The 18,318-nt window shown below is 38.3% G+C and overlaps 1 protein-coding gene across 1 annotated transcript; it reads left to right on the top strand.

Moving 5' to 3' along the window:
• Positions 1-15: 15 nt before the first annotated feature.
• Positions 16-13,316, top strand: RBM45 (RNA binding motif protein 45). Its single transcript, XM_068138508.1, has 10 exons — positions 16-620; positions 2,210-2,332; positions 2,460-2,586; positions 4,015-4,125; positions 4,421-4,600; positions 5,111-5,240; positions 6,651-6,747; positions 7,079-7,245; positions 8,821-9,017; positions 13,107-13,316. The coding sequence occupies exons 1-9, from the start codon at positions 243-245 to the stop codon at positions 9,011-9,013; spliced, it is 1,506 nt and encodes a 501-aa protein (XP_067994609.1). The 5' UTR covers positions 16-242; the 3' UTR covers positions 9,014-9,017; positions 13,107-13,316.
• Positions 13,317-18,318: the final 5,002 nt, after the last annotated feature.

Below are 18,318 nucleotides of genomic sequence, written 5' to 3'. Positions count from 1 at the left end.
GGAGAACCCGGAAGAATCACTCCGCGGCAGCAACTCTCGATTCATTTTTGCTTATCCCTTCCCACCCAGGCAGTGCCCGAGCCGGGCCAGGAGGCGCTCCAGCCGTACAGCCCGACGAACAGACTCCTCCACACAAGCGGCTTCTACGACTCGCTGTTCTGTTCGCAGGCCGGGAAGCCCCGCCCGCCGCGGGCGAGGCCGCGGCCCTGACTGGGTGCGGGAGTTCGGGAGGGGCGGAGGACATGTTATCGCCCCAGCGGAAGGAAGACAGTGAGCGCTTCCCGTCGGCCCCTGAGAAAAACCAGAGGTCCTTGGCAGTCCCAGAGTCCAGCGGCTGCGCTATGGAAGAAAGCAGCGGTGTCCGTCTTTCGGCGGAGTGCCTGGATGAGCCGCCCAACAGCCGTGTCTTCGTGGTGCTGGGCAAGGATACCGGGGAGGCGGTAATCCGGGAGCGTTTCGCCCCTTTCGGGGACATCCAGAACATCTGGCTCCTGCGCGACAAGCGCACCAATGAGTCCCGCGGCATCGCCTTCATCAAGTTCGCCCGGAGCTCGCAGGCCTGCCGAGCAATGGAGGAGATGCATGGCCGCAGCCTAGTCCCAGACACCAAGCCCATCAAGGTACCGCCGCTGGGCCGCGCCACCCACCTTTCTGCCGAGAAGCGGGGCGGAGGGCGAGTGAGTAGGGCCCGGCGGGGTGCCCCTTCCCTGGTCTTTCCAGCATGGCGGCTTCAGAGGGTGGCAGGCCTTGGTTGCTGCGCCCGAAGCTTGCCGCTTGAGGGTAGTGCTGGCCCAGGCGGGGAGCAACGGGAAGCCCTTCTGTGGGAGGAGGCTTGTCTTGGCGACTTGAGGCAGAGGTCCACCAGGAGCAGCCCTGGAGCATCCGCAGATAGCTGTCCGCCTGGCTTGGCAGCAAGCAGCGAGCCTCAGACACCCTCCTACTCGCTTTCCGCACGTACTGTTGGTGCTGGCACCCTCTTGGTTCAAACCTGGGGGTGTTTGGGCTGCGGGCTTTGTGGGCTTGGCCGTGCTGTTCAGGAGTCGCGCCCTCGTCCGAAGTTTCCACGCATGGCATAAACCGCAGCAGGCCGGGGAGAAAAAAAAAAACTGTACCTAGAAAATAGAGCTGCGTTTTTCTCCTTTTTTTTCCTCTTTGCTTTTATTCTCCTTAAAAAATGCCACAAGCCGCCAAACAAACACAAAAACCCCAAACCTAACCAAAAAACCGCCAAAACGCACCTTGAGGAAATGTGAAATATTCTAAGACAGTATACTTTACAGGTTGCAAGCAAGATAAACGTGGATAAAGAGTTTGCAAATGTATTTTAGATTGATTTTGCATCTTGTGCACTGTTTTATCGACACAGTTGTGTTTGTTTTAATCTCTGGTATTTGCTGGGAGCATTCAACTTCTGGAATTGGTTTCCTGTTTCTCAAGTACTGAGAAGATATGAATGATTCCAAAGAATGAAAAATGCAATTGACTCAGTAAAATTATTTCTGAAGAACTTGCCATGAGAAGCTGAACGATCTGAGTTGCATTCCTTACTCCTTTGCATTAAGAGCTGCATGAAATCAGTGGCTGCTTTTGCATAAGGGGCTTATTTTGAAGATTCTATTTTTCTTAGTTGGTTGGTCTGGATTTTTTGGGGTTTTGTTTCCTTGTGGGTAATTTTTGTGTGGCACTTTCTAGGGTGCGCTTGTGAGATTAAAATTATTTCAGTAATTGAGCAGGATTTTAACAGTTCCAGGTGTGAGAAGTTATGATCCTTCGTAGAGCACTAGACCTGCAGACTTCTGTCCAACTGAACAGTGAACTGCATTCACAAGGTTTTGTTAAGCTCGTAGACTTGTTTGCTTGATTGTTTGCTTACTTATTTTTTGTTACTACTGCTGTACTAGGCCTCTTGCAGTAATGCATTTTTTTGCTACCTCTCAGGCCACCTGTGACATTTGACAGTGCTGCTGATTCCTGATGATTCTTCATTATCCCCATGGTTTTCCTTCATGTTTGGGACACTATTTAGAATGCACTATATTTATAGGGCTGTTCGTATAGATGTATCTGTGATCGGAGATGTTCTTTTTCCCCGTTAGGAAAGCTAGATTATGTGAAAGATAGACTTGTTAAAGCAAACTGTTTCTTGCATGTTGATACATAGTAAAGACCCTTTCTCCAGTAATGAACATCTATGCAATTATTTCATTAGGTATTTATTGCACAGTCAAGAGCTTCTGGAAGCCACAGAGATCTTGAAGATGAGGAGCTTACACGAATCTTCGTTATGATACCAAAATCCTATACAGAGGAAGATCTGCGAGAAAAGTTTAAGGTGCTGGTTCACTATTTGTTAGTTGTTGTTTAGTTGCCTTTGTCTTAATTTATCATAAGGGTTAAAATCATAGAACTTGAATGCATTTTCAAATACTGTAAATTAATTTACTTTTTAATTGTTCTAGATGTATGGAGACATTGAATATTGCAGCATTATTAAAAACAAGACTACTGGAGAAAGTAAAGGTTTGGGCTATGTGAGGTATTTAAAACCATCCCAAGCTGCCCGAGCAATTGAAGAGTGTGATCGAAGTAAGAATCCAACTGAATTCTTTCAAGTTTTTCACAATAAGTGTACATCATCATTGCCCTACCTTTAATTTTTAGTTTTGTCTGCAGGTAAATTATTTGTGATGTGAATGCATCATAAATAAAACAGAGCTATTAATTTTCATTTAAAACAGTCACCTGATAATGTTTTTGCAGCACCAAACTGTAAGATCAGTGAAAAGAGTTTGGAAATGGATAGTTTTCTATGCATTATTATTGACCTGTACTGTAGGCTTCACACGGGAAACCCTCATTTTAGTGTGTTCCTGGGAATACACATTTTAAATCTAAATATATTTGATTAAAATTTTTAATCAAATATATTTGCTAATCCATAGGCATACTGTCCTGATTACATTTTTTTAAGAGCAAATTCATCCTAATTGAATCTTGGGGGTTGTTTTCTTGTTGCAGAATGAGAGACTTGGTGAGCTTCCTGACCAACTCTTTGTCATTTATGCCCTAGTACCACAAAGGCATTAATGAATTTGAGTGAGTCTGGTGGAAGGCCACCACAGTAGTGGTAGAGGAAACCTGACTTACACGGCAGGGAGGGAACTGGACTTGCCCATCTGGGAGAAGAAATTCTTTAGGGGAAATTGAGCAGCAGCTTTCTAGTCCAACCTCTTGTTTGATGTTTGCTTAATCAGAAAAATGAAACAACTTGATGTATGGGTGTGGTTGGTTTTTTTGTTATTCTTGTGAATTGTTTGTGTGTGTTTGTATTTTTTTTTTCTCCAGCTGTGTAAGTGATGGTTCTACATCATATTTGTCATAAGAAAAATTATGTGAGAATTCTTGCATAGGAATACAAGTCTGATATTAGTATGCAGTTAAATCTTATTTTCTTTTTGCTATGAGGTTAAACTAAATTTGTTGGATAGCCTGGGAGTAATACGTATTTGTCATAAAAGCAAAACTTAGATCAGTGCATACAGGAAACATACACAAACTGCTGTTACAGTATGGAGGTTCAGATGATTGCCTCTGGTGTTTCTGAATCCCACCAAGTATAACAGGATAGTTGAAGTTGGAAGGGACCTCTGGAAATCATCTTGCCCAACCCCTCTGCTCACACAGGGGTGCTGTGGACTATGTCCAGACCCATTCGGAATGTCTCCCAAGGATGGAGACTCCACAACCTCTCAGGGCAACATACCCTCAGTTACTTTCACAGTGAGTGGGCTCTGTTGTGCTCTTGACTTGACTAGGAACAGTTCTATGTGGAAATTGTTAACTTCAACACAATTACTATGTCAGACTTCAAGAGTTATAGATTAAGTTATTTCCTAAACCTAGCACTTACTGGGTTTCCTGAGTAACATGTCTAAACACAGCACTTGGGAGACAGCAGATCTAGTCAGATAATTTAGATGAGCTGAAGTGATTCTGTTTGTGTGTTTCTTTCAGGCTACAGGGCCATTTTGGCAGAACCTAAAAATAAGTCATCTGAGTCTTTCGAACATGATTATTACAGTATCAACACAAGGCAAGAACCAAGAGGAAATACATTTCCATTTTGTAAGTCACAGCTTTTTATACTAAAAATGAGTTTTAGTCTTGAGTATGGTCACAAATAAAAAAGCCATTTAGAAGAAGGGAAGCTAATAAAGGTTTGGGTTAAGACTTACAGTAAACTAGATGTTTGAGGTAGGAACAAGCCAGGTGTTCCACTTCTGTATTTTCATGGTTCCCTTTTACTTCAGTTGGCACTGGTGAAATGAGCACATCACTCTTTGTATATAAAGTTGAATGAAAAACATGTGTGAAATGAAGGCATGCCAGTGTGATGACTCAAATTGTGTTGATTTTTCAGGTGGGCAGCCAGAGTTTTGTAGTTTTGAAAAAAGTGAGAGCAGAATTCAAGAGCCAGTCTCCAAACGTCTGTCAGTGGTATCACGGCTTCCTTTTATCCAAGAGCAGCTGTTTGCCCTCTTTGATCTAGTTCCAGGATTGGAATATTGTGATGTTCAGCGAGATCCTCATACCAATAGTGGTAAGTAAAAGTGTGGAGTAATGCCTTTTGATCAGACGTAATTCATTTGTATTGCAAAACACAGTGCAATAGTTGGAAAGAATTAATGTTTTATGTATCAGTCGTTGCTGGTATCACTGATGCATAAACCTAAAACCCCAGTTTTGTTCAAACCTGTGTTTTCAGATAATGGAATCTCAAGGATAGAATCAAAACCATGAGAAGTGTTTCACTGTTGATGGAATAATTGCAGTTTAAAATGAAACTCTGTATGCTTTTGTTTCTAATTGAAAGTTAAGGAAGAAGGTGTGATTTCAGTTGTGTTGCTTTCTCTTGAATTTATCTGATCTGTCACTTATTAATCCCACTGAAGTTTTCCTCACCTATTACTGATGTGGCTATTAAGTAATGTAGTCTGTGATTAAAAGACTTGAAGGTTTTGTATCATGCCTGACGAACATGCTTTATAGGAATGTAGTTTGGTTTTACGATTTACCCATGTTGTACTGACACTGTGTGCTGGGTTTGCAGGGTATGCTGTGATTCAATACAGTACTGCGGCATCAGCCATTTATGCCAAGTATAAATTGCATGGGTTTGAATATCCTCCTGGAAATCGACTAACTGTTGTTTTCCTAGAAGATGGGAGTGATAGCTCAGAGTAAGTACCAATACGTAGAGAAAGAAGGTTTGTAAGCTGTATTCTGGAGAGCAAAACTTTAAATTTTTATTTATTTATTTTAAATTTTCAGTTTTTGTAACAAAAGTAGTAACAGCAATGTCACTGTGGTTTTTGTTTCATACTTGTAGATAGTATTTCAAGAAATCTAGGTGTTTAGGGAGTTGGTGCTTTTGTTTGCTTTTTTTTATGGTTTAGAATAAGCTGTTTGAAACTTACTAGTCTGAGAAAGAAGACTAAAATACATATCCTTAAGACACATTGGAAAATCTTAGAGTTGGCAAGGTTCTTAGTAAATGTCTCTAATATGTACTAAGGCTGGAATGTGATTTTGATAAGGTTTTTGTATTGAACCCAGGTCATAGAATCAATAAGGTTGGAAAAGACCTCAGAGATCAAGTCTAACCTATCACCCAACACCTCATGACTAACTAAACCATGGCTTCAGGTGGCACGTTCAGTCCTTTTTTGAACATCTCCATCTACGTGATATCATGTGTTTGCAGTGCTGGAAATAGTAGCCTTGTGAGTAGGTAGTAGCCAGACATAGAGTAAAACTGTTGTATATTGAGGATCTGATATGCCTACTGCACAGACATCATCAGGTTTTACTTTAGAGATGGTCAATCTGTTCCTGTGGTTTAAATGTCCATTCTACATTGGAGTGGCTTAGGTACACTCCTATAGTAAGTATTTCATCTTAATTTCATCCTAAAGTAATGTAGTTCATGTCAGACCTATTCTGGGATATTAATGAAAACAGTAAAGAGGGACAATAGGGAAATTCACTTCAGACATGTATCCCTGATCTAAACTGAACCCCTCCAAACTTACTGCAACCATCCTTCTTGCAAACAATTTCCTTCATTTTTCAGTAATACCTACTATTGCATGGTCCTGTATGTGAGCCCTGAGTCTTTATTCAGTTGTTGCAAAGCAAATTTGCTGGAGAAAAAAGATGGAAGTAAACTTCCCGTAGTAATATTCTGACTTCTGGGCCCTTTATTGAAACGGGTGAAATTTTTCTGTCCCTTCTATCTTTTAGACGCTTTATGAAAAGTATAGTGGGCTGTGTGCAGTTAAATACTTACTTTTGTTCTCCTGGGGTACTAAAACAAAGCAGAGAGTTCTGCATCTCTGTGTAGAAATGTTTTAAATGTTTTCAGAGACTTGCAGCTGGCATGAGTACTGTCAGATCAGGTCCCTTCCAACTCAATACATTCTATGATCATGTCTAGTGGCATGAAAGTCTGACTTGATTTTCTTTATGTGAGTTTACAGATTTCCAGTGATAGTTTTATATGGGCATTAAGTTATTTTCCATTGCTGAATTTAAGATTACTGTAACTTAGCTCTTACTTTAAAATAGTTTATTACCACTTCTGCTTGCAGCGTCATCAGAAAAATGGCAACACAGCTGGTAACAGCCCAAGTGTCATCAGCATTGCGGAATAACAGTGCAATTGTTCAGCAGTATAGGACACCCCCTGTAAGTCAATGTTGTAGATACTGTTTGTATTCTTCTGAACTGCTGTAAGTAACCAGCTATATTGATGAAGAGCATTGCTCACTTTCCTCTGTAACTATTTTAGATGCTGCATTTGTAAGTTGGCCCTTTGGTTTGAATGTTTTTGTTCCTTTTAAAAGTATCTTACTATGAATTGATACTTGAATTTATTGTCCAAATAACAGAAGTAAATAATCTTGAGAACTGGTGTAGCCTCTATGCCCTATGATGGGTACAGAAGTTGTAAATAAGATAAAACGATTTATTTTTCTTCCATCAGGTAATTAATACTTCAATTTTTCCCCTTTTTCAGCCGTCATTTGGAGGAACTTCTGGCTCACAATTACTTCAGCCCCAAACAGATGCCATACTTCCACCGCACAAAAAAAAAGTTCCACCTGATACTTCTGTGAAGGAAAGGCTTTTTATACTTTTTCATCCCCATCCTTTACCTGTAAATGTGTTGGAGGATGTGTTCTGGTAAGACTTCATTTACAAATAAGTGTTCTCTGGCCAAAAAGACAAACCATGAAATATTTAAGATCAGTGTTGAAAACAAAACTGTCATGATGAAAGCTTTTCAGAAAAGATGGTGTAGAAGGGAGAGGGGAAAATTTTAACAAAAGGCTGGTAATAAGATAGAAGCAATTTAATCATGCCAAGCAAGAGCAAAGGCTGTGTGTGGAAGCAAGAGCAGAGGGAGATGGTATTCTCTGCTACTCATCAGCAGATGGTCTTTGGTCCCAAGAAGCAAGGCTTTTAACGTGTAATGGTTGCTCTGAAGGACAGATGCCGTGGATGAATATTCCACCACTTCCTTCTTTCATTTAGTATACGCAGTCTGAGCTGATGTCATATGGCATGGAATATCCCTTTGGCCAGTTTGGGTCAGCTGGCCTGGTGCTGTCCTCTCCCAAGATCTTGCCCACCCTTCAGTGTACTCTTGCGGCAGGGAAATGTTGGAAAAACACAGCCTGGGTACTCGTTCAGCACTAGCCAAAACACTGGTGTGTTATCAATGCCCAGCTACGGCACTGAAAAGCATAGCACTGCAAAGATGCTCTGAGGAGAATTAACTCCAGCTCAGACAAAACAAATACGCTTTCACAGGACCTTTCTTATGAGAAACAAAGACTTGAAAGGTCACTTTTGTCATTTTTAAAACAAATCTGTAGTTCAGTTGTTCCTCCAGTGTTTTGTATTATTTCCACTTAGTGTACTGTGGTAGCAAAAGGCATTTCCCTTTTCTATTTGGAAGAAATCTTTGGAAAACCAAAATATTTTCAAAGTCTCAGGACAGGAAAGTAGAGAGTATGCACTTGTATGGAATTTAAAATTGCCTTTTTGATACACAGGATTTCATTAATCAAATGCTGGAGAAGAAAAAGGCTTTCCACCCTACTCTTGATACTCATACATCTTCAGTCCAAAACAGGCAGACTTTATTTGTTTGGTTGGTGTTTTTTTTTTTTTAATAATGTTTTTTAAGGGACTCTGTGGGAATCTCAGGACTTGGAAATGTGGGCTTTTCAATAAAGCTTTACACTTGCATTGTCAGTCATGTCACTGAGAGTTTTTCAATGACGAATCAAAAGTCAGCAAATTAATTTTCAGTGAGGTGCAAGTTTAGCCTCTAAATTACTGGCTGGTTTGTGTATGTGTGTGCTTGATTTCCACAACCCCCACCCCCCCCTTCCCCCTCCCTGTTGTGTTTCGTGTGGGGTTTTTTGGGTGCCATACTAGGGTGTTGGTCAGCTTTATGTTTTCATTTAAATGAGAGATAACTCAGTGATGCTTAATGGTTCTTTTGTAATATTGCATACAAAACATTGGCTATGAACTTTTGGGATTATTTCTATTACTGCTTGAAATTCTAGAGAAGGGAATATGAAAAATGGAAGTTCTTGAAGAAAGTAGTACAAGAAAATGCAACATACATATAAGAACATATTTTTTTGCAGTTACCAAATCACATATGCTTCTGATTGGATAATAAGTATCTATGTTACAGCAAAACATGTAAATTATGTTTTTCTTTTCATTCCTACCTTCTAGTCGTTTTGGACACTTGATAAAAGTTTACCTTGTGGCTGGAAAAAATGTGGGCTATGCAAAATTTGCAGACAGAGCAAGTGCCAGTGATGCCATAACTGCATTACATGGCAAGATTGTGAATGGTGTCAGACTTAAAGTAAGATTGGCAGACTCACCTACAGAAGAATCCAACAAACGCCAGAGAACCTACTGAGCAGGTGAGTACCCAGTTTTAGCTGTTATTTATACTGAAGTTCAACTGGTTCAGAATACATTGCCTATTTTAAGCTAGGTATGAGCATGTAATGATAGTTATTAGCCAAAACCTTGAAATGTAATTTGTGGTGTAAGTGTACATGGGTTTGCATATGCTTATATATGCACATGTACATGTTTTAGAAAAAATCTATTTTTATAATTTTTGAACAATGTGAACCAGTTGATTTAACATCAGTCTGAATGTTCACAGAAATATTCACTTTGTGTACATGCGAGTATCAGTTACATTGAAAAGAATATGAAAAATAAAGGAACTGAGATCAGTTTGTGCGTGTCTGTCTTTCATTAAATACACATGCCCTTACAATGGTGTTGGGTAAAAATGCAGAGTTCAGCCCTTGAAGAGGAGGGAAGGGATAAATTGATAAAAAGGACATGGGAAACACAGGGAAGATTTCCTGATGAAACTGAAGGTTTGGGATATTTGAGTCATCCGGATTCTCAAGTATCGAGTGTAACTGGAATTTGTGATAGTGGAGGAAAATACTGGGGAGGCTATTGTGAAGGGATTGACATGTATTCTTAAGATAATTAGTTTGATAATTTATTAGTTCAAACTTATGGCCTATGAAAGCTGGCTGAGCTCCTAGAAAGGTTTTTGTAGATTTCAGGGACACTGGTCTGGTTAAAGTGACTTTTTTTTTTCCATTAGCACTATTACTAAAGGGGAAATGTAATTGTGGGAGGAAAGGCTAAGCCCTGTTTTCTACAAAATTACTCCCAAATATTATGGAATTTTCCAAATAATTTTCTTAGCCCTATTAGTTTTAGAGAACATGCAGTTTTGCTTTAACTCATTTAGAAAACATAAGATGAAATCCTGGCTTTCTTTGCATCAATATTTTACTTCTAAGCTTCCTTCACTCCTTGTATCACTCCTTTTTTAGTCTCTGCAACTCCTCAGTCAAGGTCTTGCTTACAGTGTGCCTTCTTTTTTCCAAGGACCTTCATGTTGTTGTTCTGATAAGGAGCTTTCACTAAAGGTGGACTTAGTCTTTACACAAAACTTGGGTTTTAGAAAAATGGATTTCTAGCATTCTTTTTATGTATTTGATAGCAGCTAAAACTTATTGGAAACTTTTTAATCAGCAGCTCTGGCAAATGTAATTTAGGTAAATTGTACCTATGATCTTATTTTTATACACAGATTCTCTTTGTTTTTAATGTGAGTTTTATTTCCAATAATAAAAGGCCAACCTCTTGGTCACTACAGGAAAAATAACGATGTAAGGTATAGTGTAATACCAGGTCTGCCTTGACTACTTTTTTACTAGAAAAGTATTAGATACAATAGGCATTCAGAATTAGAAAGATTATTTGTCCTTGCTTTTTCTCTTTTAAAAACAAAGAAACAAAAGAGTGAGAAGGTTGGGAGGTTCTCTTCTGATTGTTAAATCTTTTAAATTCATACACATGTGTGCCCACATTCTGAAGGACATGTTTTTACAGAGTGGTTTCTGAATTCTTTAAGATCTCCCTCTGACACAAGGTGCAATTGGTTACAAAATAGGATATTCAAAAGGCTATACTTGATATTTGAAATTGTTTGAAGATTCTAATATATACCCGTTGTTGCATATTTATAAATCCAAATTCCCTTATAAGGTGAGGTTAGGATGCACACATTTGCTGTTGTGTCATTTTACCTAATAAGAAAACTGGAGAAATTAAGCTGGTTTTGAAGAATAATCTTTTTATGTATTCAAAATTACAACAGAGCTTCTTGTCCTTTCCTAGATTGTTGCATTTCTGTAAATTGTCAAATAATAGAGTACTAGTTTCACTTTTTTTTTTTTTTTTTTTTTTGTAAGACTGGCACTCTAAACTTGTCTTGGACAAATTACTTGTAATTCTGGTGCAAATGACTGCTGAATATCTCCCCTCTGGTTAGCCTTTCATCTACTGTATCTGTGCAATAAAAAAAGGTAGAAGAGATTTCTAAATTTACTGTGTTATATCTCATTACATCCTGTACATCAGGTTCCTTATTCCGAGTCTCCTGGCAGCTTGTCTCTGCATCTATTGCTTCTTAGGACAGATAGGCAAAAGTACTTGCTCTATTTTTGTCCTTCAGCTAGTTTCATAAATTCAGACAAAATGGTACAATCTTTTTACATTCCATCCATGATGCTTTTTAGAAGGGCTTGTTCATTTAATTGAAGCTCAGGATTCTGTGACTCTACATTGATCTGACAGGTTTTGCGGTAGTTAGAGGCTTTCAATTCCAGCTTTAAATTGTGCATGTGAAAGGGGATGGAATTTTCTCCACCTCCAAAATAGTATCCCCTTCCCCCCTCTTCTTATAAGGTGTTAGAATATCAACTTTTCCTTTTTAGCTGAAGGAAATAATCCTTTTAGCTAAACTTCTGTCAGTTTTAACTTAAGGAAAACATTGCCTCCTAAAAATAAAGTCCTGTTGTGTTGCTTGCCTTTTATCTATCAAGGTGACTGGATTTCTGTAATAGTCCTTTCTATGCAAGGTTTTCTGATTAAAATCTGTGATAAGATTTGTGCATTCAATAGAATTTAGATTAAATGTAATTAAAATATTTATTATTTCAATACAGTTTTTATTTGAATTTTAGATCTTTCTTCTCCAGATATTTTTCTCATGTAAATAAACTTTTACAAATAGAATTTACAAAATTATTTCTTTAAAGTGTTTTCTGGTAATGGTATGCTAGTGCTAATGCCCTTGCAGTGTAAGCTTCTGGTCATAGGAGCAGTCTAGTTTACAACAACCTTTGTTTCTCAGGAGAATTTGAATAGATGTGTATATTATTCTAAACCAACCCATCTAATGAATTTTGCAGGCTCTGAATCTCCTACAAGTCCATGAAAATGCATTTGTTTATGAGTAGTTAAAAGTAACAGAGAAATGATGGAAATGCAAACAAAAAAGATTTTTCTTAATGACTTTTAAGTTCTAATGTAGGGGCTTTTTTTTTTTGGATGAGGTTCTCCCACTATGCTAAGTAAGTATTAAAGGTCAAAATAATTGCTTCAAACCATATTGCTTTCAGTTGATACAGGCTTGAGAAGAAAATTGGTGTCTACTTCTAGTTAGCTGCTGAAGCAGAAGCTATCTTTGTTTGTGGTGTTGGTTATCTTGCACTCTCTACTCAGATTTTTGCATTGCTCTGAGTAGTTTGTAAGCACCTCACTGCAGTTTTCTGATGCTGGTTATGTGAAAAAAGAAAAGGAAAGAAATAATTAGATGTCTTTCGGAAGAATGTATTGTGGGATTCCAATTAATGTCTTCATTGTAACTTAGCAGTTCTTTATACAGACCACCACAACCCCCTCAGAAACCCAAACCACCACACATGGAAAAGAAAAAAAAAATAAAAAAACCACCAAAACAATACCTCCCACCCCCCAAAACCCAAACAAAACAAATCCCACAAAATCACAAACCTGAACCCCATCTCTAACACTTCTCAGGAAGTGAAAACACTTTCAAGTAGTGCTTAGAAAAGAGTTTCTAGATTCTGTGACTTGTAGTAATCATTGCTGATTGACTTTAGCCCACAGCAAATGGATGAATTGCATTTTTCCCTTTCTGAAAATGTTTGGTATTTTAGATAATTTTTTAGTTACTAAGTTGAAAACCATTTTTTTTTTCTGCCACGAAATGCTTAGTTTTTTTTCTCTTATTATCCTTTTCTTGGAAGAAGTCTTTCACTGGTGATTTATGTTTATTAGTTAAACCTTTATTAAATCCTGATGTTTAATATGTATTTTTCTCTGCACCACTGTTTTTCAAAAATAATTGTATCATAGTTGAGATACTTCAGAATGAAACAAAAAGTTAACTGTATTTTGTGTCAACAGTATACTTCAGAAAAATTGCTGAACTTCATGTATTTCTCAAAGAGGTATTTCTTTATAAGCTAGAGAAGCATACATAAAAATTAAGTATTAATCTATTAAAAAGCTTTATATGCCGTTGTAACAGTATATTTTAAAATAAAAATACATGCATTGCTTTTTGATACTATTTTTGTACTTGTGTTTTTTTCCTACAGAAACTAAATAATAACATGACCCTCAGCTAGCTGACTGACTGACTGAAAACGTGACTAGACATGGTTCCTGTGGACACTGACAGCTTTTACTTTACAATTTTTTAAAGTGTACTCAGTTGATTCTCTGTCTCTCTATATGGTACTTTCTGGTTTTGAAAATGCAGGCATGTAGTTTGGAAAATTACTTAGGCATTAAAAATTGTAAACTGATATTTGTTCTTGTAGTAGTCCATAATCTTGTATTACAGAAATATCTCTCTTGTATTTAACTTAATTCCTCCTCCAAGATGGATATTACAGTAATGGAGGAAATAAAGGAGTTAGCAGTGGCTTGACTGGTTAATTAATACTGATTCAGATTTCAACTGTCAAAAACAGAAGACGTTTCTTGTGATCCAAATTGCATTGAAAACCGAAGTACAGCAGTAAATTCATAGGAGAAAAACTGCTAGCAAACCCAACAGTATTAAATTAGGTTTAAGAAAATAGCTATAGTTAAGAAAATTGTTCAAGTAAATTCTTAAATATTTTGTTGATTAGGGCCAAAAATATTAATTCTGCTTTGGATATTGTTTAGTGAAAAGGACATTGACTGTGGGCCAGACTACCAGAGCTGCTTATATTTATCCTTTCTTATCCTGAGGTCCTTTGGTTATATCTGTGGGGAAGTATGGAATCTAGGGATTTTTTGTTTTGTTTTGAGGGATTGGTGGTTTGGGGTTGGGTTTGTGGTGGGTTTTTTAGTTTTTTTGGGGAGAGGGGTCTTTTGTTTCTTGATTATAATCTCTTAGACATTCTCAATGCATGTTATTTAAATCGTGATTGGACAATTTAGCATTTCAGCAGGATGACTTGGATTTCAGTTTTGATGAAGGGTACATGAAGTTAGTTTGACTAAGTATTTGCACGGATGATTTTCAAATGCCAAGTATTTTCCTGTGTATTCCTGAATACTACTTGATGGATTGAAAGTATCCTGGTAATTAAAATAACTTACACAGATAAAGCTGATAAATTCTGGTTGTATGTGCTAGAGGACAAGCATGCTCTTGGATGCATCCTGCTTCCTAAGGTCTTGTGTCCTTGTCCCTTGACCACTGATGTGGGGAGAGAGATCCTGTAACTTCCTTTGGCTCTGAACACCTTCAGAAAGATTACCTTCCAAGAAATCCCTGGTTCACAGGAAGATAAGAGGTGAGAACACACCCTTAGATACCAGGCGTGGGATAGCAAACTGGGTTTCAGAGTAGACACAGCCAATATATACCATTTTAATGTGATGGGAATGCTATTTAATGTGGGGGATTGGGTCATGGGAAACGGAGTGAATGACAGCATGTGGTTGGTCTGGATAGTGGGGTTTATTTAAGAACCAATGAGATTTGAGCTCATAATTCATGCATGTTTATTCCTTTTCTCCCTTCCCTGCCAGCAGTGGTAGGTAAACTTAGCGTCAGATTCCCTTCCAGCAGGTCACTGCTTTCAGGAGGGTTGGGCAGAAAGTTGGATTTGTGCTGTGCAACTGTTCGGTCCCCAGTCTTGGGTCTCTCTGGCTAGCATCCATGACAGGCTGTGGATTTCTGGCTCACAGAGCTCCTTTCTTTGTCTTTGCCTGCTTCTCCAGCCCCTTATCCTCTCCAAGAATGTGACTTCTCACCAGGAGAACCTTCCTTGCAGCCTCCTTTCTGGTCCTTCTAAGCCCTTGACTTTCCCAATCTCAACAGTGTGTGTAGAAAGACAAAGCAGTTTATAATTAGTGGTTTTGTTTTGCATCTCTTTATTAATCTAAGCAATGTTTTTACCTACAGCAGGTGCCTCCTTTTTCTCCTTTTGTGTTTTTTCAAAGAGGAGGCTCAAAGGTACTGGAAAATACCTCAAGTTGTAGGTGGCTGAGAGCTGCAGGCAAAACTAATTTTTCCATTGTTTTCCAACAGCAAAAGACATGTACTCATTACAGCAATGCCCCTGGTTGGGATTTTGGATAGGTTGGGGGCAGGCAAGAAGAGGATGAATCAGAAAATGATACAATAATTTTAACTGGAAAATATGCTTACTCAGAACTTACAGCTTTACCATTTGGTGCTTTACAGTCAGCTGTCTCAAAATACTGAAAAGAATACAAACTTAGATTAGCCATCTAGTAATGTGAGACTTCACCTACTGTCAGTGCAGTTAGAATAATATTTATATGTAGCATTCTCTAATGTTCATAATGGCCTCTAATAGAAGATGTAGCCTTGACTAGTTTCTTTACTTCTTGCTCCTCATAAAATGTTGGTAAAAATATTTTTGCATTAGAAAGGGGATTATGAGACTGTGTGCTGTCATTGCAATTGGTTCAGAAGTTTGAATTTTAAGTAACAGAAAGGGTATTCAAAAATTCACAAAACAGTATTATTATGTCAAAAGAATATTAGAATTCAAATGTGAAGAAGTTGCAGAATAAAGGTTTCCTAAGAAACATTTTGTTTTGTAGGTGTTAAGATACTGTCCTTTACTCATTGGCAACATTTTTTCCCCAAGAGCAGTTCTTCCATTCAGCACAAAGAAGGAAGTTGAATTAGGACTGCATTGCTAAAGCAAAAGTTGTAAAATTCCTGCTCAATTTGTTGTAAATGTTAGAGGTTACATAATAAACAGAACAGGTTTATGGTTGAGCCTGGAGAATTGCGTCCTGTCTCTGACTTTGGCCCAAAGATTGATTGTGAGGAGGGTTGTAATTTTTCTAGGGTTGCTCTGGAAAAGCATTGGTTTGGGTTTGTTGGTTCTTTTTCTTTGTTTGGTGGTTGTTTTTGCATGTATAGGTTTGTGGGGGTTTTTGTTTGGTTGGGTTTTTTCCTTGCCCTCATGTTGTATTTTGAGTAGAATTTGGGGCTTTTCTGTGTTTGTTCAGGGGCAGTCATTCTGACCAGGTTGCCACAGATCCAAACCTTCTGACCCATCAAGCAGCACCTTTGCAGCCTTAACTGCACAGTGTGCATGGTTTCTCTGCTTTCAGAAAGCATTAATCTTGCTGTGCAAACATGAAGGTGATACCATACTTGTATAGTAACTCTGACACGTGCTGCTGAATGTGTATGGTGTGGGGGATCTGCCTGGCAGGAGTAAGCTAAACCACAACTTACAAAAGGTAATGCACTGTAGCAGTGCAAGCATGATTTCAGTGTATGTGCAGACCTTCGCTGTCTTTATTTGCCTTTGCTCAAGAGGATACTTTGAAGTATCAGATAGTGGAGAGTGTGTTATTTAGGTGCCAGGTGAAATGCTGTGAATATAGTGAAAGAAAAAAGCCCACAACAACTACTTGTTTACATGTTTGAATTGGCCTTTTTGAGTCTCTCTCATGTCAAGATCCCTTGTCTAATGTGGCACTGCACGTGGATGCATGTGTGTTTAGGTGATGTAAACCTCCCCAGAAGTGTAAACACTCCAAAATGAAGTGATTGGTGTCTGAGCATGGCCATCCAAGATGGGAAAGAAGGATTGTGTTTGAGGGAGCATTCAATACACACAATACCTTTTACTACTTGAAGTAATGTTCCAGAGTAGGCAGAACAGTGCCATTTTCTAATTATTCTCAATCCTGTTTGTGTTGCTGCACATCTGTGGGAATGGTGGGCCACTGTACTCCCCTGGGCATGGAAAATCTGTCTACAGGTAATGGAGTTCTTGCCTACTTGTTCAGTCTGGTCTTGAAGGGAATTGGGCTGGTACTCAGAGTAAGGAAATTTCCTTATTTTCAGTACTATGACTTTGAGATACCCAAAGGAACCAGTCTGCAAGCAGACAATGGCTTTCCCTTTTGGTTATTGTTGAATCAGTCTAGTCAATCAGTCAATGACTCAGGTAGTTACTTATAGCATTTTGGTAACTTTTAGAAGAGCCTTAAAAGCAAATCATTATTGTTCTCCTGGGAGTTCAATATATTTCTCAAAAGCATTGATGTACTAGCCTTCTCCAGCTAAATACTAGTTTGTGTGAATACATTTTGGTGTTTCAAACTTCTCCAACACTTTTTATTTGGATGTAGTATTCTTTGCTCCCTATTTTAATAACACTACTGATAAGTGATTTGCTGCTCTTCTAGCTCCTTTCATTGGCAAGTAAAAACTCTGCTGTGAGAATGAACATTAGGTTCTTGTACTGGAAAAAAAAGTCACTTACATTCCTTTTCCTGGTGGTTAATGAATTGGTCAAAAATGTATAGGGTTTTTTTCGAATGTTGTTTTGCAGTATTAGTGCTTTAATGTTGGCAAGTAGAATTTAAGTGACTTGGATTTCAGCTGTTGTTTGTTGGCATCAAATGGGGCTTTTGTACCTTTGAAAATGAGATAATACAGATTTCATAAATAATGCTACATGATGCCCAGAAGAAATCCATTTGAGTCATAACCCCTTGGTCATCAGAGGAGCCTTTTGTTTGTGTTACTGGAGAGAGACACTAATTTGCTTATGTTGCCTGAATGTCTACATTACTACTCATTTCATTTTTTCATCATACCAATTTTCCTAAACTTTTATCTGTTAAAAGTACACTTCATATTTTGACAAAGATTCTGCTCAAGGTTTTCACAGAATGTCAGATTTGAACTGCAGTTGCACTGGTAAATCTCCAAAAGAAACTGGAGAGAAAGTTAAAAATGAAAGGAGGAGGATTAATGCTGCCAAGTCCACTTTTAGAATAGAGTAGAATAGAATTAACCAGGTTGGAAAAGACCTTCGAGATCATAAAGTCCAACCCACTATAGTAAAGGGACAAAAGGGTGATGCTGAAGCCTCAGCATAGTGAAGCAATCCCCCCTGTTCCAGCAGAGGTCACCGGTCTCCTGGATGTGCAGGTGGAGGCTGCAACTCAAAATTGACACTGCTTCTGAAAATCTTAACCTTCCTCTAAGGTGATATGTAATTTCTTAATCAAAATGTTGTGGTGTTATGGGGATCTGGGTGGGGTGTGTTTGTTTTTTCATAGAGAATTATTTCAAGGTATTTCAATTTCAAACACCTAAAATAATAGAATTTAATAATTAAAATTATGTAATTAGTTTAAAAGTAATTTAGAGAAGACAGGTGCTAGTTTAACTTGCAGCTTTTCCTGGAATGAATTTTAAAACTATTGTGGGTTTTTTTTTCATAGCCTCTAAAGTTTGAAATACAAATTTACCTATTTTTGTTTGCACAGGTCCCATGTCTATTTCTGTTTTTTTTTCTTACT

Source organism: Melanerpes formicivorus, unplaced genomic scaffold, assembly GCF_026170545.1.
Source record: "Melanerpes formicivorus ecotype bairdi unplaced genomic scaffold, bMelFor1.0.p_v2 SCAF_5, whole genome shotgun sequence".
Taxonomy (NCBI): Eukaryota; Metazoa; Chordata; class Aves; order Piciformes; family Picidae; genus Melanerpes; species Melanerpes formicivorus.
Note: the sequence above shows the minus strand (reverse complement) of the source record. Positions and strands in the feature narration are given on the sequence as shown.